Consider the following 24,027-nt stretch of genomic DNA (forward strand, 5'->3'; position numbering starts at 1 on the left):
TGTCTCCTTACTGGTTCTGTTCACGTAAAAACCATCACAGCAAGTCAGGCCAACAGTCCCTGCAGCCCAGACTCTGTTTCTGACACCAGCTGGTTTTGAAGGACAAGTTGCAGAAGCCAGGAAAGCTTCAGAGCAATCTTCCACCTCCCACGTTCTCCTTGCTTCCAGCAATCAGGAATTTAGGAGCCAGGGGTTACACTTAACCATTGTTCTTAATGGCCACCACAGTGGCCAACATCCATACCCAGAGCCTAGTTTGATCTCTGCAATACCCCATGGCAGTGTGTTTAAAAAAAAGTAGTTATGTGCTTTGTACAAACCACTTTTATTAGCACATGTGGAAGCTTTTTAAGGGTTTGAAGGTTTTTAAGTTAAGGTTTTTAACGCCTTAGCTGTTCTCAGAAGTATTTCTTTTTATTGCTTTGAAATGTTGCTTTGCATTTCATTGCTCGTTCCCGGATGGTTCTGTTGTGGTGATAATGTTAGAGAACGAAGAGCAGTGTGTCAGTGCCTTTTTCTATTTCTAAATAAATTCATAATCCTCCCTTTCACAGATTCCTATGGACACAGCTGTTAATTAATAGGATTTCCTGGCTAACCTTTTTATTGCAGTTTTCTGGTCCTGTTCAGATCGAATGCGAACAATGGAGGAAATGCCTTGGAGTGCTCCTCACGCTGTGGAGTGCCACCCATGCACAGGGCCAGGCTGGGAGGTGGATTCCCATGGAGCTGGCAGTGCCATGGCTCCCCTGGGAGCAGCAGTGTGTGCCTGATGCCCCAGCACCACGTTTTTCTGGCCATGTGCGTGTTGGAGCTGGCACAACACCACCGCCAGGCCCTTTTCCTGCATTCCTCCTCCTCCTTCCCCTCTCATCCTCCACATCTCTGCTCTTCCAGGCACCTGGTGCTGCTTCCATACTCCTCACCCATTACCTTTCCCTTCTTGGGGAAGGTTTGGATTGGAAGACAATCCTTGCCAGGGCTTACTTGATAACCCTTCTGCGTCCTCCCTCCCTCACCAAGTTCCTGCTCTCTCTTGCAGCCACCCTCGTGCCCCAGCCTCTGCCTTGGGCTCTCCCAAGATGGTGTCACATCAACCCTGCTGCCCCCAGGGTTGCCACCACCTTTTCCCCTGCCCATCCTCTCGTTCCTTCCCCTGGCACATTCTCCCCTGCCATCATCTCCTCAGAACCCTCATTTATGTGACTCCACGGCTCCTTGCTCTGCACATCCACCCAGCCAGGCTTCTCTCTCTGCTCCCACCCTCCACCCAGCCCATCTCCAGGGCTCAGTAGCAGAGAGCCAAGAAGGGAGGCACTTGCTTCCAACAGGACTTCCTGCTCCCCTGTGCTCCAGGCAGGGGCCAGCATTCCAGAGGAAGCTTTGTTTAGGGTCGGGTGGAGGTTGCTACCTCATGACAATAACTCGCTTGTTCCTGTGTGACCTGGATATGGCAGGCAGCCATCAACTGAGGGACCCAAACGGGAGGTTCCTCCCCATGGAGGCCTTCCAAGATGGCCCATTGTCCCCTTTGGCTCCCGTGGGACCAGCTGCTTGTACTGGGCTGGCTGGGGGCCTTGGCATGTAAAACTGGTTTGTAAATTGGGTTCCTGAGTGAACTGGTCTGGGTCCTTCCTCCAGCCTTCTGTCCTTGGCTATGATCCTGCCCCTTCCCAGTGTTATTTCAGCCTAGGGCTGCTCTCTCTGACTCTTACTCCAGAGTTGACTTCCAGTTTCACTCCATTGTCCCTGGCCTTCCCAAAAAACTGCAGCTCTGTCCTAGCCTGCTGCTTTCCTCTAGGTCAGCTTTTATTTCTGGTGCAACCTCTTTCCTCCCTGTGCCGTGCTATGGGAGTCCTTAGGCTGCAGGAGGTCCAAGCCAGCCTTCCAGCCTTCCTGGCCTTTGATCCTGTGGACAGCCCAGTCTGACCAGTAGCAACCACGGATTCTGGCTGCTGGGAAAGGTGTGGCAGGGCCCTGGATCCTGCTGGGTTTCTGTGTGCAGGCAGTGAGCAGCCTGCATGCAGGGCTCTGGCACGTGCAAGAAGGAGATTTTACCAGATTTCATCAAGTCTGTTTTCAGAGATATGCAACTTCTCCCTCTAGAGTGGATTTTCTTTCCCATTAGGGTGGATTTTATCTCCCAGTTAGGCTGGATTTTCTTTGAAAAAGCAAAACGGTCCATCCTCATATCAGAGCTCTTCTCCTTTCCTCCTGTCTCTTCTCCAAAGTATGAGCATTTAAACACTTGCAGATTTTCCATGAGGTTGGTTTTCAGGGTTTGTTTTAAACTGGCAAAATATGTATTTCCCTTGCTCATTCTTGAATATTTTTGGGCAGTTGTGATAGCTGTTTTCCAGAAATACAGAGTTTGTGCCAAACATGCCTTAAAGAAAATTGAAGCCCAAACTGATCATCTTTGCCAAAGCTTTAAGCCACTGCAAACAAGTTCTTAAAACTGGAAGTCCTGGACATCCTTAGGGTGGGATGCAGCCAGACCCGCTTATGTAACTCTCTCCTTCCCTGCTTTAAGCGTCCTCATCCTTGCTCCTTGTTCCCACCTTTCCCCAGTGCACAGGGGTGCTCCCTGTGCTCCCTGCTTTCACTGCAGCAGGGCTTTTCCCTTCCCTGATCCTCCCTGATTCACCCCCATGCCGTTATTCTCTCACTGAAACTGAGCTGGGCTTAGCTAAGCAGGGCTCTGCTGGCGCTGGCACGTGTGGGCGACCTGTGGCAGCTCTGACGGCCTCTGATCTCCTTGCTACGATGTGGTACCTGCTCCCTCCCCAGCTGTGAGCCCAGCTGTGGGATGTACTGTTGAATGTTTACTGTGCTCTGAAGGACGTGATTTTGTGATGTTTTACAGTGCTTCATTTGGTAGAAGTAGTGACCTGGGCAGTCCCTACATTTCAGCCAGTCGCAGTCCATCTCTAGCTACCTCACCCACTGCCATTGGCTCATCTACCTCCCCGGGCTCCCCGTGGCAACCTGTCTCTTCCTGTCCCACATCTCTCGGTGTGAACACTCCTGCATCAGCCCGCCACTACACCAGGTAACAGCTCCCGGCGGAGAGAGCGCTGCCGCAAGTCAGCATTTGGGTTGGAAGGTCTGAGTTCTGGAGTGGAGCGTGCATCGGAGGTGTGCTTCTGCCTGGGAAGTGCCGATAAGCAATCCCAGAATGATAAGCAGTCCCAAAATGGTGATGTTGGGCAGTTCCAGCAGTGGGTATGCGCTGGCAGGCTGGGAACAGCCGGGCTGTGACTGTAGCTCCCTGGAGTGGTCCCTCTTGTCCCTTGACTCAGCCCGTGCTCAGGCCGCCCTCGGGCGCTCGGTGTACAAGTTCTTGGAGTTCCTTCCTTCTGCTTATTCCCCAGGTACATTTTTCTAATCATTTTTGCTACAAACAGGGATGTGAAGACTATTAGTTCCTCCTGCTTATTCTTCTCCAAGTTTTGTAAAACTCATTTTACTGTGGCTGTTCTCCATGAACACACGAGTGCAGAGTGAGGAGGATGATCTGTCCGCGCTCCCTCGAGGAGACTGGGCTTGGTCAGCACTTGAGTTCACTTGCTTTGCTTTCCATATGTCTTCTCTATTTCAGAGCCCCTTTCAGGCAACAAACTGATTCTGCTGTAGAGAAAAGCCCAGAGGGCAGCTGTGTTACCCCTCTAGGTGTAATCACAAACCGGGCTGTGCTCGGCGCTGCCAACGGCACCGCGAACGCCGGGGCTGCCTCCGCCCCGGGGAAGGACCTCTCGGCTGAGGAGGCCAGAGAGCGCAGAAGGTCAGTGAGCAGTGGGCTCTGATGGTCTGCTCCGTGGGCAGCTCTCACGTGGTGGTGATGGTGGGGGTGTAGGGACTGATTTTTAGGTGCTCCGTGGAATTTCCAGGCTGCTGCCCCTGCTCTGTCTGAAGGTGTTGAACTGAGTGATCTCTGGCTTGTCGGTTAAATTTAGTCTTGTAATTTTCTACTTGTCTCTTCAGCATCTGAGCATTTGTCTTCAGTACTAATCTCAGCTCCTAATCTCAACCCCTCCAGTCTGTGGGTATTCAGGGACAGGCAGCAGAGCAGCCATTCACAGTAGGTTCTGTAAAATTAATCCCATCCTAAAAAGAGTGTTGGACTGAGACTCATTCAGATAATATCTGTCCCTCTGATTCTGCTCAGCTGGGTTTGCTTATGCCCTGATGGAGACATCTGCACTGCACAGGACCCCCAGATTCCCTCTGCAGTTAGTGGGGAAAACAAACCTCCCTGGCTTGTGTAGGTGTGTGACACAGGAGGAGATGGACTTCAGCAACAGGCACCGCTTTGATTGACTGTAAAGGCCAGAGGTAGGAGTCTGCCACGTGCAACCGAGGCCATTCCAGCAGTAGCAGCCTTGGGAATGACTCTGGATCTAGCTGGTGGTATCTCTTTCTTATCACATGATGTTATTTTAAGACTGGGGAAATGCAAACCTGGGGAGCCAGAGCTCTTTTCAAAGGAACTTTATCCTGTGCATTAAGTACAGAATATCAAATGATCTGTGTTTCTTCCTGCAAGCAGGATAACTTTTCCAAAATCTGTCTCTCCTCATGGCATCGACGAAAGCAAATGGTAATAAATAAAATGCAGTGATGAACTGTGTGTTTCTCATCAGCAACCAGTTCATGCAGAGTGTATAGTGATTATATTCTTCAAGACTAAAATAGTGATTTATTGAAATGCAGCCCTTCCTGAGTGGAGATAGCGCTCTGACACATTTTAAATGGCCTGAGGCCAAGGGATGGGAAGAGCAATAATGAGAATTATCGGCCTAGAAAGCTGAAGGTGGTGGGGCTGAGCTGCAGTGTCCCACAGAGGGTGGGCTGCTCTGCTTCACCTGCAGCACACCCAAGCAAGGTGGGCTGTGCTGCTGGAAAATACTCAAACTTTTAATGCTGTTTGGGCTTTTTTTTCATTCTAGAGCTAGCACAGGGAGTGTTTGGAAGGTATGACAGGCATTCTGGATGAACCACATTCATCAGCTCTGTGTGCAGTGCCAGTTTGTAGGAGCTACTGCAGAGTATTTTTGGTGTGGGAACACTGGGGTTAACCCTGGGAGTGCCTCTGTGTGCTGCTGTTACTTTGCTGGAGGTCACTTGGCTTGGGGTCCTTTGCTATTGAATCGAGATGAGCTGCCATAAGATAATGCCAGTGCCCAGTGAGGTTGTGCAAGAGGACAGAGTGAGTATTGTGCTTTCAGTTCACACTTCAGACCTTTCATAACAGTCTCTGAATTTTGGCAAACCTTGAATCAAGTTGTGGAAGCAGAGTTTTCCTTGGAGAAGTGGGCTGCACAAACCCCCTCCCAGACTTTTGGCACTGCCTGCAGACAGGGAACTAGACTGGAATAGTTACTTGTAGATGCCCAAAAAAGCATCCTTTAATATTACTGCATTGGCATTTATTGCCAAATCTGTTTCTATAAATAATACAGAAGATCTGTTTGTCTCCTGCATTTTTATTAGAGAACAATCTCCTGTGATTTATGGTAATGTAAAGAGAAACCACGAGAAAATTCCTCCCACCTTTAATGATGCTTTGAAACTACTGAGAGGAAAAAAGCCCAGCAATGATGCATTGTGCTCTAGTGGGAGGAAACCTTACTGATGGATGTACATCCTCACAGCAGGATACAGTGACTGGGAGCTGCCTGCACGCTGGAACTTGGAAACACAGACCCAGAGAGACAGGAGAGGTCACCAAAATCGGAAAAGCTTATTTGGGAAGGAGACCAATTCCAGTAAAATAAAATAAAAAGACGAATGCAAAACAGTTGTCAGGGCAGTGCTGCATGGATTTCAGTTCCCAGTGGCAGCTGTCGCAGAAGTGTTTGGGCTGCTTTCATGTTTCCAAAGCTCCAGCTTGCTCTTAGCAACAAAAACATAAACAAGCTGATCATCTAATATTAGATCACGGGGATGTCTCCGAACGTGTGGCCTTAAAATTATCTGTGTGAAGCCAAAAGGTTAAAGTAGAAGAGGCTGCTTAGGGTTGAGGAGGGATGACTGGTGGAGAGCTCTGGAGTGCTGGTTTGCATCCTGTGGTGGCCAACAAGCCTCACCCTGCCCCACTGTAGCATTTGACCCATAGTGGTTCACTTGTTCCTTGTTTTCCAGCTGAATTGTTCAGGAAACATTCTGGTAGCTGGAAAATAGTGTAAATTACAAAGGGGAGGAAAACAAACAGCAGAGGGGCAGCAGAGGAGGGATCAGTTGGAGGTGTGTGGTGCCATGTGGGTGCCTGGCCAGACCATGGCAGGTCAGTGCTGGTGTTGGGCCAGATGTCCTGGACATTCAGCCCAGCTGCTGCCATGTGTGTTCCATGTATCCATGTCCAGCCTCCCAGCACTCTGCTGTGGCACTGCAGTGTGCTGATGCTGGGAGCCTGGAAACGTGCCATCTCCCACAAGGCAGGGCTTGTGCTGGTTTGTACTTCTACCATTTTGCTCGGAATTTTGGAGCTGCTGATGAATGGGGCTGTCTGGCTGTTCAGATGATCCCCTGCTAGGTTCAGATTGTCTCCCACTGAAAATGTGTTTGTCCAGCTGAACTCAAACAGGGTGGGTTTCAGCCATGGGGATGTTGTGCCTGCAATGTCCCACACAGACCCTGTGCAGGACTAGCAGCCTTATGGTTTCCATTGGCTGTGACCAGGTGGTGGGGAATGGGGGGGGACCTGTTGGTTGAAGCCCATAGCTGGATTATCTGCCTTCATCCAGGGTGACAGCGGCCTCTAGTGCCACCAGAAACTCTTTCCCAAAGTTCATCTGGACTCTTGCCTGTCAGGTTCAGTGCTAGGCTCTGGTCACGGCTTCTCCCGAGAGCCCTGGTGTCGCAGGTCTGGGTTGCTCAGAGCTGTGTCCCCTGGTGTGGAAAGGGGCTGCAGGGCATCCTGCCACGCTGAAATGTCACTCGTGCCATGAGATATCTGTGCTGAAAGGAAGGTCTGGGGGATTTGGCTGACCCTTTTCATACTCTGTGGAAGCTTTGGTTCCCAGAACAGCTGGAAGGGTGACCAAGCAGCCACGGCTGGCACTGGGGTGAGACACACTTTGCCTGAGAACTTCTGAAAGGCAAATCTGTGCTCTCAGTTGTGTGACCAGTTTAAAAGGACTCTTGAATTTGAAATCTCTCCTGGTTTGGTAAGAATTAGGATTTTAATTTGACCTTGCTCAGTTTTTTCTCCCCAGCCACTGTGTTTATACAACTGAATTCTGCAATTGCATGTGTTCTTCCTGTTCCTCAGGAAGGTTCCAGCAAGGTGGTTCCAGCACTTGCCGTCAGGCACACTCTTACAGACAGGAAACTCATCTCTCTTTTCCTTATTTTAATGTATTCTAACCAGTTTCTCACATAACTGCACCATCCCTGAAGTGTTCAAGGCCAGGTTGGACAAGGACTTGGAGCAACCTGAGCTAGTTGAAGGTATCCCTGCCTGTGGCAGGGGGTGGAACAAGATGAGCTTTACGGTCTCTTCCAACCCAAACCATTCTGTGATTCCATGATAAATCCAGAATAGGAGCGAGGTGGGCTTGTTTTCTGGGAGCTTTGGGGCTGGCAGGTTTGCTCAGCCTGTGCCTTCTTGCCCTCTAAATTGTCCCCTAGAAATTTTTTTCAGATGAAGGAATTTCACTGATGTGCCAGGTAAATGTATCTGGCAAACATTTCTATTTCCTGCTTAATTCCCAGGAGGAATTTATTTTTCATTCTTCATTCTAAGGATCCAGCTGCTAATTATAGTAGCATATATTAATAATATATTAATAACTGAGTTCTCCTCCACCAGTTCTGCTAGATGAACAATTTTTGGCAAGTCCTTTTACCTCGTGATTCTTGTCCTGTCCGGATTCAGAGTGTGTCTCCTCTAGGATGAGCACAGATATCCCATATGTCCTTTAACCCTTATTATCTCACAATTAAAATAAACCCCTCTGATCTCCGTGAAAGTTAAACTATGAGATTGCATTCAAGGGGTATTTAAATGTCACTTGAGCTGAACTGGTAGAAAAAGCTGTGAGCATTAGCTCGCTGCCACCTTTTTTTAATAGCATTTGACTCTATAATCCTTATCGCTGACTGATCTAAAGCTGAGTGGTCTTAATCTCCTGGGAAAGGTCCCTGGGGAAGCAGAACAGTGGGGATACTTGTGAAAGGAGCTGCAGGGCAAGGCACAGATTCCTGTCCACACTACACTGTGTACAACAAGAAGTTAAGAGGTTTCTCTCTCTTGTGAAGAACTGAACGATCGTCTGGCACCTGCTGTGACAGCATTTCTCTGCCACTGCCTCTGCAGTTAATCGCTTTCAGATAAAGTTGTCCCTTTTTTAAAAGGCTGCTGGTGCAGATGACGTAGGAGGGCAGGAATTCTGCTGGCCATGGGATTGTCCATGTTGGGAAGAGTCGAGATTGCTCCTGCTGGATCGGAAATCAGGATGCATTTTTATTTGAAATAAGGTCGAGTTGTGGGCCGGGGGTGAGTGCAGCTGAGCCAGTTTCCTGTAAGGGCGGTGAGCAGGTGTGTGCTCTGGTCAACTGCTGAGGCTCCATCCCCCACTGCTCAGGAGAAGGGGGTGGATATTTTGGCATTTGCTTTGGGCGGAGGAGCCCAGGCTGTAGGTTGGCCTGCTAACAAAAGCAGGAGTATATGCAGGATCCTTCAGGAATGGTCAAGGAAAGGAAGCAGGGACCACTCGAGCTAAGCATTGTAAAAGAACAGCAGCTTGGCAGCGTGGAGCAAGCAGAAGGTAAAACTGTCTTCCCCCATCCCTGTCCATGCCGAGTTTGTGTGCAATTCCTCTTGGCTTACTAATGGGAACTACTGGCCTGCTGCAGGCGCTTCCCCTCGAGTCTGGCAGCACATCTGAGTCATAGCACATTCTGGCTCTGGTGCTATCCAGGTGCCACTGCCTGGATGTTCAGGGGCTGGGCTTTACTAACTTGGACATGTTCAGATACTTCTCTGTGTCCGAAATGGCCATTAAAGTGAAGAATGTACTGGAAATCTTTGTGAAGATCCGTACAGCTGAGAGCTAATTCAGCACTAACTCAGCTACTCCATTAAATTCTTTGCTCCACAGCACCGACCTGTGGATGTGACAGGTGGAGAAGCCAAGGAAGCCATGTTGCCTCCCTGGAACTTCTATCAGAAAAGCTTTTGTGCAAACTTAATTAATCTTCTGTCTCTGGGAACAGTGGACACTGGAAATTGAACCAAAACCACACTCATAAGAAAATTGCATTCTGAGCTCAGTGGGAAATGTAAATCTTTGATACATTATTAATACTCAGTGATATTTTCTGTAATTCAGCTGGGGCTGATCTGTGATCCTGTTCCTTGGAGCTGCTCAGGTGTCTCCTGGGTGGCTGCTCCCACGAGGTGGCAGTGGAAGGCTGCTGGGATGCACTGGCCAGGCGAGCATCGCTCCTTGGGCTTATCTAGTTCAGGGGCTGAACCTTCTTTATCACCATCAAGTTTTGAGTTTATTTTATTTTTTAGTTGCAAAAGACAATTTCCCAAATAGTCAGAATTTTGCCAAGTTAATTTTTTTTTACCCCCAGGGATTTTCTGCCCTGAAAAATTTCCTAGTTTAGACTGTGTAAATCAGCTTTTGGGAAAGCTGTAACAGGTCTGCTTGAGGTTGTTTAAAATGTCAGATTGTGTTGGCTCAGTTGAAAATGAAAGAGATGCTCACAGAGACAGGACACTTGCATCTCCATCTTCGTTTCCTCCATCAGTGGTAGGAGGTGGAGTTCCATCCTTCTGCGGTTCATGCAGCAGATTTTTAATGTGAGGATCCAGCCCCTGAGGACTGCAGACAGTGCACGTTGTTCCCTGTCACAGTGACAACCCACTCAGTGCTCTGTATTGACACCTGATGTCCTGTGCTGAACACAAACTGTTCCAGAATATTCCAGCCTGGAAAGCTTTGCACTTGTGTTGGTCTCAGCTGATGCATTCGGTGTCTCGGGGGCAGTTTGTAGGGGAAGGTGGTGCCCACTGCCTCTGCTTTTCGTTTGCAGCACTCTTGGCTTTCCTCTTTGCAGAAAAAAATCCTGGATTTTTTTTTTTTTTAAACAAGTACATTTTGTCTTCTTCTGGCACAACTTTAAAGGTCTGGGTTCACAGCAACAGTCGAGGCAGCCAGTTTAAGGGAATGTGATCACCGTGGTGTTTGTTGCCTTTTTACCACAGTGCTGACTGACGTTAATTAGTGCGAAGGGATCATTAAAAGCTTCTGATCTATGTGTTCACTCCTCCAGCCCCAAACTTTGTGAGCTCTCTTGAGGTACCAGTGCTGTCTTTTAGTCCACTGGCAGAGGAAATGCAGGGCTGTGTTCCCAGCTGGATCTGCAATCGGAGCACTCCTCACCTTGTGCTGGGAGCAGCCCAGGCTGCCGGGGAGGAACAAGGAGCTGCCGTGGGGACACGGCACAGGAGGAGCAGCTCTGCTGTCTGAAGGACACAACAAGAGCTGAACATGGAACCTGAATGGTTTGGGTTGGAAGGTTGGTTGAGACCTTAAAGCCCATCTCATTCTACCCCCTGTCATGGGCAGGGACACCTTCCACTAGGCCAAGTTGCTCCAAGCCCTGTCCAACCTGGCCTTGGATATTTCCAGGGATGGGGCATGGGAAAGGACAGGCAAAATCATCTAGAACCCTATGATGGGAAGTGCTGTTGGAGCATCAGCTGCCATATGTGTAACCTCACCTCATTGTAACATCCATGGAAACAGTTCTATGGGGATAAAGGGGGCTCATTGTTTTGATTAACAAGTGACAAAGATCACAAGCCTCTTAATCTCTCAGATCAGCACCTGAGCACGTTGAGCAAAGCAAAGCTGTGGCAAATAAAGAATTTAATCTGCTGCTAGTGAACCTGCTAATCTTACTGTAACCAGAGGGCTGAAATTCCGACACTGAAACTTGCACAGGTTGAGAATTCACAGTCCAGACTGAAACACAACAGCTTCCAACAGCAAAGGCCTGAAACAGGGAATGCTTAGCTGAGCCTTTTCAAGCCAGCTGTGAAAGGCTTTAGGAGCATGATCCTGTTATCCCTCTGTCCTCAGCTTATTAAATAACTCTGCATTGTCAGGCTGTCTCCCCCCTCATTCCCAGCTCCAACACTCGCAGAGTCTGATGTGTCATCCTTCTCCTGCCTGGTGAAGGGTTGGGGTTCTGGCAGTCACCCTAACGACTGTTTTCAGTGGACTGATGGGCAGAATGTGTTAGCACAGGGATAAATTCAGGGAACAACTGAAACCTGTTGCTTGCATCAGAGAGCAGGGAAGTTTCTTTTTCTGACTGTTTCCATGTAGCTGCCAATGATTGACTTGCTGCTGGGGATGTAGTTCATTCTCTGACTTAAGGAATTGTATTTTGGGAACTGCTGTCAGCATTGTTGCCTGCAAAACTTGCACTTGCTTCTCCTCCCTCCCCCAGCTTATAGATAGTTATTTGCTAATGGCAACTGTCCAGTTTGTAGGAATGCATTGCTGGGATGCTGTACTTTTCCAGTTGTTTTCATGGGAACAGTATCTGTACTTGAGATACTGTTTTGCTGAGCTTTTTTTTATTTTCTTCATTTTTCCGGGTTTGCATGAGGTTTTATATATATATATATGTGTGTGTGTGTGTGTGTGTATGTGTGAGAGATAGATATACGTGTGACAAAGACTTTTTAAATCACTGTAGTCTTTGGAATAGTGTATTGTGTATATTGTGTTCTTCTTAAGAACAGCAAATTCAGACCTTTTAGAGGGAATATCTACATGGGCTTTCATATGCTGAATGCGCCTCCTTGTGCACAGGAAGCCAAACCTGTGCCTCGCTCCCCTTGTCTGTGTTACCCAGATGTGGAAGAACCAAAAGTCTGTCCTGGCTTCCAAGGAAACTGTCAGTGTTGTTTCTAGTCTAGTGGGTGTTGTTCAGAGTCACTCCTAAGCTAGAAAGAGAATTTGGGCTGAGACAAGGAGTTGGAGAGGATCCAGGTCAAACTGTCTTCTGCCAGAGCCCCTTCAAGCCCAGCCCCAGTTCACAACAAGCAGAGCCCCATTTCCCAGAGACTGGGCACCCTGGAATTACTGTATGCAACTCATGTTCTTACTGTGCTGCCTATGGGACTTGGATTTATTGGAGAAGGACCTGATGGGGACAGAGGGAACCTGTTGTGGCCCATTACAGTTCGTCGAGGGTGTATCTCAATTTTTGGTCCTGAGAGCAAAGCGAAATACCTTGAACCCCCTTTGAGAAGAGGGAAGCTGTAGCACCTGGTGAATGTTTAGCGTCCAGATTTGTTGCCAAGTTTTCACAGAATCCCAGAATGGTTTGGGTTGGAAGGGACCTTAAAGCCCATCCAGTTACATCTCCCTGCCATGGGCAGAGACACCTTCCACTAGACCAGGTTGCTCCTAACCCTGTCCAACCCAGCCTGGAACACTTCCAGGGTTGGGGCAGCCACAGCTGCTCTGACACATGGGTGATGTAAAACTTCCAAGTTTTGCATGTTCTCACTGTTCCCTCTGGGACTGGGTGATGTTCTGCCAAAGGACTCCGTGATGGTAGATGGTGTTTGCCACAAGCACTTCAATCTCTGAGTGCCTGAAAGAGTTCAGGATGGCAGGAAAGGAGACCAGTGTTGTGAAAGGACTATCAGAAGGTTGTGTGTTTCTTAGAGAAGTTCATCTTCTGTTCTTGTTACCTGTGCACCAACAAACAGGGGATTGTAACTTCTTTATCTGCATCATTCACCCTTTCTTGGGAGAAGTTTCTCTGTACAATATGTTCTTTTCCTCTGGCCAAGGTTCTCTAAAAGATTTGCTCTTATGTTCCTGGCTCACCAGCCTGTATATCCAGCCCTGGTTTGAATCTTCCCCTCTGTTAGTATTTTATTGATGCTCCTTCTGCCTTGAGATGGTGGTGAGTAGTTGAGATCCACCTTTGTGTTGTGCTGTCCTGATTGAAAGAGTTGACAGAGAAAAATAGGTGTTTTCTTGAAAATAGGCAGAATTAAGTGGGAGGCAGGTTCATCATTCAGTTATCTGTTTTTTTCATAGCTAATACACCAGCCAAGAGCCTGTAGCTCTCTCATGGCAACAGGACACACTTTTCTCTGTCTCTGGGAGCTGTAAACCTCTGCAGTGGTTTTGCTGACTCTCACGTACACATCTCGCACAATTTCAATTCTGCTCCTTGAACTTGCAGCCAAAACTCTGGTAAAAATCTGTTCTGCTTTGTACGTGCCTTGAGCTTGACGTGATGGCTGCTCTTATTTCATCCATTTCTCAGAGAAAACTCATTGCAAGGAAACACAGTGCATAGGGCCATTCCTTTGAAGATCTGCTTGGATCCTGGGATATTTGCTTGAATTAGTAGGATGACAAGGCACTGCACTTGAGCAAGCAGTGTGTTCCTTGAAAACATAATTAAAAATGCTGTGGATTGTTTCCAGGCCGCCTTTGGTGCCTGTGCCCTGCAGCTTGCTGTGCTCTGCAGTGGTTCTGCTTTGGAGAGCAGCGTGTTGCTGCTCTGCCTGTGCCATCCAGCCCAGCCCAGCTCTGAGCTGCAGCTGACTCTCCATCTCCTTCCAGTGCATTTGTTCTCTCTCTCTCTTCCAGCTCATTTAGCACACTTGGGTCTCTCAAAATTCAGTTTGTAAGCAAAGCATTGTAAAATTGTAAAATCTGGCACTTCCCTCCCTTCCCCCCACAGAAGAAAACAAAGCACACAAAGCCCTGAGCAGAGTCCTCCTGGGCCTGCATTGCCAGCAGGGACGGGGCTGCTGTGTGTGTTTGAGACACTGACAGCACGGGCACCTTCAGCACCTGGAACAGCCTGGAGCTGCTCCCTCGGAGAAACCAGCTCAGTGACTGTACAGTGGCTCTTCTGACTTGCCTCAGAAAATTTGGTTATTTCATGCTGTAAATGGCTTTGGGTGAGCTCCAGGAAGTGATGAATTGTGTAAATGGAAAGAACCCAAAAGTTGGTGATTGATAACGGCTGCAGCCCCGGCTGAGCCGCTCTGACCGGCAAAATGTGCTTGGCTGAAGTCTCTGTTACAGGTTGGATTCCCAAATTTGCTAATAATGCTGTGACATATTTGCATTTTTGTATAAATTCTGGGAGAGCAGAGGGAAAAAGCCTGGGAGGATGATGGGGTAACAGACCCAAAATGGTTTTTCTCTTGCTGTAACCACAGCAAAGCTGCAGCTGAACACTGAACCGAGGGAAATCCTGCAGCCTCCTGCAAACTGCCCGGGCTGCCCCTGCTGCAGAGCCCTCCCCATGCCTGGGGCTGACCTGTTTCCCCACGGATTTGCCAAACCTTTTCTGAAGCTCCTTTGAAAACCTTTTTTTGTCCTCTCCCACATCCGTGGCAGGAGCTCAGTATTGTTTCCTTTTGTGTGCAAAAGCATTTCAGCCGCTGGAAAGTGGCCTGGTATTGCTCCCACATCCTGGGACAAGCACAGTGTGCCTGCTGCAGACCTGCCTGTGTGAGCCAAACTCCTCCTCGGGCAAAGGCAGGGCTCACCTTCCTCTTCTTGTTTCCATGTGTGGGCACAGCTCCTACATACCTGCAGCTCCTACATACCTGTGTCCTCATGGCAGAGTAAATTCCACTGATTTAAATTCCACTGATTCAAAGCCATTGCAGTAAACTGCTCACCTTACACCATACTGAGCTACAAATTTACCAGGTTTATATGTTTCAGGAATTTATTTTTTTTTCACTACTGCTCTGAACTTCATTTGCAGTATATTTTGCAAATGCCTTCTTCCTGTAGGTGGCTTATTGCTTCTGGCTGCTGGGCAAACAGCAGCGATTCTGCTTGTGTCAAAAGCTGCAGAAAATGCTTATTGTTTCCTTAATGTGCCATTACCTGCACACACTGCAGCAGGGAGAACAGAACTCCTGCTCTGCAAAATTAGGAGTTGCACAGCTTTCATTCATCAAACAGCAGCTTTTTTTGTTCATGAAACAGCAAATTCTTGGGAGGCAATCATCCCTCTGAAGTGTAGGCGCTTCTCATGTTGGCATATCCATCACAGCTCGTGTGTCTGTCTGGATAATCAATGGGAAGAAATGAGCTCCTCTGCAGTGCATCCACATGGGCTGTGCTGGAGGCTCCTCTGAAGGTGATAAATCGCACCCTGGGAGTGCAGCTCTGCGAGCTCGGCCAGGGACATCTCTGCTGCAGGCAGCTGCCAGGACAGGGTTCATAGGATCATGGAATCTCTTGAGCTGGAAGGGGCCCACAAGGACCATCAAGTCCAACCTCTGGTCCTACACCGGACACCCCGATAATTCCACCACATCCCTGAGGGCGTTGTCCAAATGCTCCTTGAGCTCTGGCAGCCTTGGATCCTGTTCCAATGCCACCCTCTGGGGGAAGAACCTTTTCTTAAAATCCAGCTTAAACCTGCCCTGACACAGCTCCAGCCCTTCCCTCGGGTCCTGTCGCTGGTCACAGAGAGCAGAAATCAGTGCCTGCCCCTCTAGGAATCTGCAGTGCATCACCCCCAGCACGGACCATCGGTCCTGTGCACTCCTCCTGGCCTCTGGAGAGCAGGGATGTTCAGGGCATAATTTATTAGGTCAAATCCTTACCCCAGTTTCAGGTGAGAAAACTCTCACATGTGCCCCACGGCACCAGAAGGAGTGTGGGATGACTGGCTCCCATGGATGTACCACCCAAAAGCTGAGGAAGCCCCCTTGGAGGTCAGAGGTCAGGCTACATTTGCTGCACAGCTGAACTGGCCCTGAACGGGGGTCCTGTGGGTGGATAAAACCCACTGTGGCAGATGATTTTAGAATGATCCAAATTTCCTGATTCTCTGTGGTTTTGTCACAGTGCAGCAGCTTAGTGAACTTCCTAATAAATGTCTTAACATACTGGATCATATGCAAATCCTCTCCAGCCCGTTATCTTTTCTGTGAAGGTGGTCTTAGTGGAGAACCAGGAAAAGAGTCCAAGGACAAAGTCAGCCTATTCTATGATAAACCTTCACCCCTCACTTGGCTCATTGCCCTTTGAACACATCCAGGTCTCTGGTACACTGTTAACCTCTGGCAGTGATGGAACTGCAAAGAACATTCCAGCACCCTTATCCCTGTACAGTGGGACAGTGTGAATAATCATTCCCTATTAACCAGGCTGAGGAGTCCAATTTAATTAATCGTTCCTAAGACTGAAGCCTCTACTCCATTATGGAAATCACTGCTGTGCACTCCCTGATTGTGGGAGCACTGCCCAATTCCTCACCAGTTCCTCCCAGAGAATGCCAGGGCAGAGAGTAAAGTCTGTGTATTTTCATGTGAAAATTCTCTCGAATTCTCCCAGGTTTGATGAATCCAGTGGTGCCCAGCTCTGTGTTTTAACCATGGGGTTTTCAGTGTTAAGGAGCTCAGTTTACACAGAGTGTGAAGGTCATTTCTTTAATTCCATGGCTTTTTCCAAGGTTTTTGCCTGCAGTTCAGCCAGTTCCTGGTGTGATGGGTTTCATATTGATGAAGCCAGCAGATTGCAGGAATATGATCAGGACTATAATGACAGGAAGGAGGGTCTGAGAAATGTGCCAGTGCAGGATTTCTGTTCTGAGATCTTTATCTCAGAGTGAGAGGGGGTAGGGGGGGGAGTTGTTTTAATGTTGCAAAGACATGGAATGGAGCAAATAATGTTCTAAAAGGTGCAGTTTTTTAACAGAGCATGTCCAGCACTGTCAAGGGTTTATGTGAGCATGTGTGTCTTGTGCTCATGGGGGAGTTGTCCCAAAGCAGCAGCAGTAGTAGATGGAACTAAAATTGTTTTTGTACATAAGAAAGAGAATAATAGCTCAGGAGTCTGAAGGGAGAAGAAAGCAGAGCATCTGCTTTTACTTTAACCTCTTCTGCCCCCTTTTTTTTTTTTTCCAGGTCATATCTGACTCCGGTGCGGGATGAGGAAGCGGAATCACTGAGGAAGGCACGGTCCAGGCAGGCCCGGCAGACTCGCAGGTCTACCCAGGTAAAGAATGGAAATACATTCATGTGTTGGATGAAGAGAACTGATGAATTGGTTTCCCCAGAGAAGCTGTGGCTGCCTCTGGATCCCTGGAAGTGTTCAAGGCCAGGATGGGGCTTGGAGCAACCTGGTCTAGTGGAAGGTGTCCCTGCCCATGGCAGGGGGTGGAATGAGATGAGCTTTAAGGTCCCTTCCAACCCAAACCAGTCTGGGATTCTATAAAGAGGCAGGATTTTATTCTTCTCTTACTTTATTTCTTAGGACAAGGAACTTGTCTGCTCTCACACTGTTTTGGAGAGGTTCTGGCCAAAGTTCCTGCAGACAGTTAATACAAAACCCTCCCCCAAACATACACGAGTTAGATTTCCAAGCTTTCCTTTCTGCGCTGTACCTGCCTTTTAGTTTGCACTGTGATCACATATATTTGGATTGCTTTGAGTCAGTGATATGTCAATACACTGAGAAATACATTAAAGGCAAGAGAATTCTTCTCTTTCTCTTACCATTACGGATGAAACTTGAGCCTGGCCAGGTGGGAGCCTGCAGCATTTTGAACTGACCTGGAAGACTTGAAATCTAATTTCAGCCTGGAAAAGAGAAGGCTCTGGGGAGACCTGAGAGCACCTTCCACTGCCTAAATGGGCTTCAGGAGAGCTGGAGAGGGACTTGGAGAAGGGATGGAGTGACAAGACAAGGGTAAATGGCTTCCCACTGCCAGAGGGAAGGGTTAGATGGGATATTGGGAAGGAATTCTTCCCTGTGAGGGTGGGGAGGTGCTGGCACAGGTTGCCCAGAGAAGCTGTGGCTGCCCCATCCCTGGAAGTGCTCAAGGGCAGGTTGGATGGGGCTTGGAGCAACCTGGGATAGTGGAAAGTGTCCCTGCCCATAGAAGGGGGGTGGAATGAGATGGGCTTTAAGATCCAACCCAAACGAGTCTGGGATTCGATGCATAAATTTAAGAATTCTCCTTTACTTTCTGTGCAGGGTGTGACCCTGACAGACCTTCAGGAGGCCGAGCGGACCTTCAGCCGGTCGCGGGCCGAGCGCCAGGCCCAGGAGCAGCAGAGCGAGAAAGCCGAGAGCACGGAGCCTGAGGAGGGCAGCGAGCGGCAGGAGAGCCGGGCACGGTGGAGCAGGAGTACGGATGAGGAGGTGATCCTTTTGCCTCAGTGCTCATTGCTTCAGAGCTAATGAAGCCATTTGGGATAGCTGAGATCGGGAGGAATTCTCCTGGGGGTATCTTTCCATTTTAAGGGGGGGCAGACTTGCTGGAAAGAAGCAATGCTGAGGAGCAGCACCTGCACGAGGGATGTGGATCTGGAGGTGCTGGAGCTTAGCTAGGCCTTTGCTCTCCACTGGGAATTTCACCTTTCTGTCTCTTGCCAGAAAGTAAGACTCTGTAAATCCCAGAAAGTGGAATGAGAAGGCTAATGATAGAAATGTGGCCTGGATCCATCCTCGCTGTGCAGTCTGGGCTGAGAATTTGTGTTCACATTTTTCAACAAATATTCTGTGTTTAATGGAAAACTGGAGAGACCAGTTCTCTTCCCCTGCCATCACCTCTGGTTTTTCACTCTGAATCATTTTATTTCTATTAGATAACTTGTTTATCCTGCCATTGGCTGCAGGGACAAAGGGGTTGATCCCAGATCTCCCAGCCATGGACAGTACTCTCACACTGTAGCTGTACAATGGTTTATTTTAACATTCATCCCTATCTGATGGAATAAACTCGATCTGGCAGATGCAGATGATCACTTCCAGCAGCAGGAAAGAAAACATTGCACTCTGAAAGGTTACTACATTCCCTGAAATCCCAGATCTGCTGGTTCCTCTTCATTCTACTGACTTTCTGTCATGGCTCTGTGTTTATAGTCAGTCTATCGGCGACTGAGGTGCCCAGCACAGCCCGACAAACCCACGACACCTGTGTCTCCTTCAACAGCAGCACCTCTGCTCTACACAAGTTCATACCTGACTCGAACAAATAAATATCTAGGTCTGGACTCTGTGAATCCAGCAGACTTCAGAGGGGCAGCCACAGAGATGGAGAAAAATGGTACGTACCAGGAGAGTGAGGAGCAGGCAAAGCTCAGGAGGGTTTGTGTGTTTTAGAGCTTTCAGTGTGTACAGACAGAGAGAACGAGTTTACTTGTTACTCTGAGGGGAGATGCCACATCACAAAACAAATGTTATTTGTTTAAATGGAGTTAAACAAATTCCTGTTGCTTGCAACAGAGGGATAAAAGGATGTTTTCCATTTTGGATAAATAAATGAAACAGTGATCCATAGAGCATTTAGATATTAGAGCTGAGGGAAGAGGTTCCTCTAGTACAGCTCATCCTCAGAAAAGTCAGGATGACCTGGGGAGAGCTGCTAGCTGGGGTATCCTCTGTCTCTGATGAGGGAAGGAGTGTGAGTATCCAGCTGTAGGAGGACACATTTGGTTTAATAACTCCTTCGTAATATAACACAAACCAAGATGACCTTGATCAGCTTGAAAAGAACCCCAGAACCTTAGCAAAAAGCACAGATGTAAATCACTGAAACCAAAGCAGTCTTTCTTTGCTTGGCCAGAGTGTGAAGATCAGGATTCAGACGACAGATCCCTGAACAAACAGTCGATCCGGGAGCGGCGGCGGCCGAAAGAGAGACGGAGAGGCACCGGCATCATTTTCTCGACAAAAGATGTAAGTTCGAGTTCCCTAGAAAGAGAAACTCGTTCTGTAATATCCAGGATGAATTTTCTTCCGATTCCAAGCTTCAGATTTTTTTCCCAGTCAGTTGATTTTCCATTAGTCCTTCCCTCTTCAGCTCTCTTTCAGACTGGCACATCCAAAGTGGTGCCAAACATCCCTGTTTGGCCCATGTCACATCCAGCAGCAGGCTCTGCACAGCCTGTTCCTGAGCCACCAATCAGTGGAAACCCTGCAGGACTGTGAAAGGGCCCACATGGGAGAGGAGAAATTAGAAGTCTTTAATTCCTTTGGAAGAAGAAGGTCACAAGCCACTTGAAGTATTTTCAAATTCCTCTGAGCTCAAATTTGTCTGCTCTTTAGGCCCCATGAAAGGAAGACAGCGAGGAATAAAACCAGTGTCTGGGTCCCCTCCCAGCAGCAGGGAACACTCACAGCATAAGTGCAGGAGAGCTGTCTGTGTCATGGTCACTTCTTTTAGTCCTGTTCAGAGGATTTCTTCAGTCTGAGGGAAGAAATCTAACCCTCCAAAATTTGGTTAGAGCCTCAGGTAGGAAAATTCAAGAGAGAGTAAGAATTATGAAGTCATGGTGAACGACTTTAGTCTGGAGTCAGCTGGGATGCTGTGGTAGTTTCCCATTGCTCCATGAAATCCCAAAGCTGTTACAAAGAGGCAGTGGCTAATTGAGAGGCTGCACAAGTGCAGGATGTCTGGGATGGTGAGTCTCTCCTCCTGGGGTCTAATTGAAGTGGAGATGTTCTTTGAAAGTCAGTATTATGTCAGTATTTCAGATGAGCAGTCTTCCCAAGTGTCATGTTTGTTCCCTGAGGGTATTAAGGAGTTGTTGTTGTTCCTCCTGACTCTTCAGGAGCATTTGAATGACAGGAGCCATCAGAGAGAGTCATTCTGTTCTCAGTACCAAGATCTTCTAAATGGTCATTAGGTCACCAAACCTGATCTGATAATCAGCCAAAAACATCTGGACAGGCATTTGTTTTGAGATTTCTTCTTAGCTTTAACATCAGATCATTTCTTCACTGGAAGGGTGGTCAGATACTGGCACAGGCTGCCCAGAGCAGTGGTGGAGTCACCATTCCTGGAAGGGTTCAAAACACAAGTAGACGTGGCAATTTGTGATATGGTTTCGTTGACATGATGTCAGAGGTTGGACTTGATGATCTTGGAGGTCTTTTCCAACCCTAACAATTCTGTGGTTCTATAAACAATAAAATTATCAGCCTGTGATAAAGTTTTGTTGTCTCCAAAGCTGCCTAATTATATTGTTTGCTTTTCATCCTAGGACGATGATGAAGTTGATGGAAACGAGGATGTGAAGGAGACTCGGGTAAGTGAGACCATATGTCTAAATCATTGGTGTTTCAGTCCTGGGTGTTCATGGCAAGAAATCTTCTATGGCTTTACTCTTGTCCATATGAGAGGTTTAGGCTCTGCTCAGTAGCTGAGTATGAACAAACAGGGAGACACCTCCAAGTAGCAAATTCTTTATTGATTTCTCTCCTGAAAGATAAAGAATATCTGCAGAACTGGCCTAAGTTCAGAGTTGGCTCTTGGAGAGCTTCATGGGCATTTCTGGAGCCTGGAGGGAGTGCAGCAGAGCAGGGCTGAGCAAGAGCCTCACGAAGCTGTTGGGCCACGGTGCTGGCAGAGCGTGGCCATCAAGTGTCCTGGGCAAGACCTGTGACCTTGGATCTCAGAATTACCCTGCCGTTGTTAGTTTGGACAGTATGTTTTGTATTTCTGAAATCTACTCTCCTGTCTCCTCACAGATTTGATTTCTTGTGGGAAATTGTCTTCACAAGCAGCATGTCAGAGATTGTTCCATGTTCCCCTGTTCTTGCAATAGTCTCATCCTTCGAGGCCCTTACTTTCCTTTTTTAATAATTACTGAGTCTTTCTGAATTGCCTTGGTTTCCTTTGGTTTTGTCTGTCTCTGTCTGAAACCCATTTGAGCCTGACAGCATGACTGACTGTGACAATGTCAAAGCTAAATGCATTTCCGGACTATTAAAAGACAATGTGCAAGACTCGGGAGAAGCAGCAAATGCAAGGTTGTGTAGGGGTCAGCCTGCTCGTGCGATGTTTCTTTTTTGCTGGAAAACATTGAACTTGGGGCAGCCTTTCCCTATGGTTTGTGATGCAGTAGAGTGATTGAAGCATCATTTAGTTGGAATTACCTGGTTCACTGCTGAAAATTGGCAGTAACACTCTGCAGACTCTTATTTTTGTTTTTCTTCTTGCAATAGTTGGTCAGAATGCGGCAAAGTCACGGCGAGCCTTGCTGGGACCAGAGACTCAGGTGGTGCTGAGATGGCTTTTAGCATGTGCTTATCTTTCCATGCCAGGCATTGCTTTCCCCAGTGCTTACTTTGCAGTGTGAAATGTGGGATATTCCTGCTCCCAGAAGCATCACCTGCTTTGAGGAGCCCAGCCCTTCCCACGGGAGTTTCTGCTCATCACAGAGCAGAGCTTCATGAAATCCTCACTGGGCCCTGCAGGAAAGATTTGGCCGTTTATCATCATTACAATTGGTTTGACATTTCTGCTGTCTCATGGTAGGGTTGGAGGAGGGGAGTTCTGTAATGTGTAAAACAGTAATAATCATAATAGGGACACCTTGTTTCCCACAGGAATGTTTTGGACTTGCTGGGAATGACTTGTTCTTCGTGGAAGTTGTCCCAGACTAGCTAAATTAAGACAAAAGAGTGTCTGAGGCTGCAGGTTTGAAGGCTTGCTGCAGTCTAGTCCTAAAATTGCTGAAGATTTAATTGAGTACAGTCCTCACTGCTCATGTCAATGGATTAGCTGCACTTCAGGAGAGCCCACCTGCCCAAAAATTCAAGGTCACCCAATCTCTTACAGTTACTGCTGGTTTTCTCCAAATTAACAGCAAGGATTTCTTTTCTTGTACTTCCTGTGGTTTTCTTGTGGGTTCCCATCTAACAGCAGAGCACCTTCCCTTCAGTTCCCTCAACCCCTTTGTGGAGGTGCTTTGGGGCACCAGCACCCTGTTTTCTTACACACCCCACATACATTAGACCTGGGTTAGACTCTCCTCCCACTGTGCCAGACCTGTTTTTCCATTTTCCCAGTCATCTTGTTTTTATCCAGTTTCCAGTTCATTTTCTTCGCTGCATGCCTCCAGCATCATGTCACTTGGTCAGTCTTCCCTGGCTTGTTTTAGATCCAAATCAGAGGTTTCTGTCCTAACTGGCCATCACTTTGGCAGGAATCACAGAGCAGCTCCTTTCTTTCAGTTCTAGTGCCAAGGAAAAAGTACAATTAATAATCATTAATAATCAATAGTAATAACTCTAGAATGGGAGTTGCCACCATGTCACCAAGATGTGAACTTGAACACACTGGAGTGTCCCATTTTAGTTGCAGATCCCCAAAAACTCTCTGGTTTTATGGGAGCAGTTGTATTTTTCCTCCAGTGTTTATGTCTTGGCTGATATTGGGAGTATTTTCATAGAAGCCAAAAAAAGGCCCTACTTGAAATCCCTCCTGCAAGCTCTGCAGCGCTGGAGAATAGAAAAGGAAAGGTAAAGGCAGTTTTGGAAAAAGAAGGAGCAAATACATGTTGTACTGATTCTCAGAAGTGGAGGAATTATTTTGGCTGAGCTCATGAGCACCAGCGTGGGAAACCAGCCCAGACACTCTGGCTGAGCTTTAGGCAACTGAGTTGTCTTGTAATGGGATGTGTCGGAATCCTCCATGTGTTCTGCTCCCACCCTGCCTCTCTCCCCAGGATGCAGACTGCCTGGATGCACTGTGGAAAGTTGGAAGAGCAGACAAAGTTTTATTGTGGAATAAATGTTCAAGGGCACAAGGACTTCAGCTGGAAGAAGCCTCTGGGGAAGCAGCTTTAGGAGAGGTTTTTGCATGGTTCCACTGGGAAGGTGCTGTGAAGGAAAGAGTTTTTGTGCAGTCTGGGGAGACCTGAGCTCAAAGAAAAGTTTGGCCACAGTCTCGTCTTTGTTTCTCAGAAAGTAAAAACTGGGAGAGTCTGAGAGGTCCTGTTAGACCCAGACTGAGCCAGGGGGAGAGACTGGTGTTGGGAAAGCTTCCCTGATCCCTCAAGCTAGTGACTGCAGGAATTCCATCTTGGTGAGGCCAGTGAGGACAAATACAACAGAGTCAGTGCAAATAGGGATCAGTGGCTCCAGTTTAGGATGCAGCAGTTGGAGAATGACGATGAAGACTAAAGAGAATGGTCCAGTGTTCTGTTTCAGAGCTGGTGTTTCCTTATCCCCAGCTCTCCTGGCTTTGACTTGACCC

General features: G+C 47.9%; 1 protein-coding gene across 8 annotated transcripts in view; it reads left to right on the top strand.

Moving 5' to 3' along the window:
- PPP1R12B (protein phosphatase 1 regulatory subunit 12B) overlaps positions 1-24,027 on the top strand; it is a 130,821-nt gene that overhangs the window by 60,571 nt on the left and 46,223 nt on the right. For 3 of the 8 annotated variants that reach the window (XM_017821290.1, XM_017821289.1, XM_017821291.1), the window contains exons 13-19: positions 2,867-3,052; positions 3,602-3,784; positions 16,943-17,033; positions 18,015-18,182; positions 18,906-19,089; positions 19,609-19,721; positions 21,029-21,073. In XM_017821290.1, coding sequence (XP_017676779.1) covers positions 2,867-3,052; positions 3,602-3,784; positions 16,943-17,033; positions 18,015-18,182; positions 18,906-19,089; positions 19,609-19,721; positions 21,029-21,073 — 970 coding nt within the window. Of the gene's footprint in view, positions 1-2,866; positions 3,053-3,601; positions 3,785-16,942; positions 17,034-18,014; positions 18,183-18,905; positions 19,090-19,608; positions 19,722-21,028; positions 21,074-21,707; positions 21,719-24,027 lie in introns of all 8 variants that reach the window. The other 5 variants (XM_017821294.1, XM_017821295.1, XM_017821296.1 and 2 more) reach the window with 4 other exon arrangements.

This window comes from Lepidothrix coronata, unplaced genomic scaffold (assembly GCF_001604755.1).
Source record: "Lepidothrix coronata isolate B3197 unplaced genomic scaffold, Lepidothrix_coronata-1.0 Scaffold90, whole genome shotgun sequence".
NCBI lineage: Eukaryota > Metazoa > Chordata > Aves > Passeriformes > Pipridae > Lepidothrix > Lepidothrix coronata.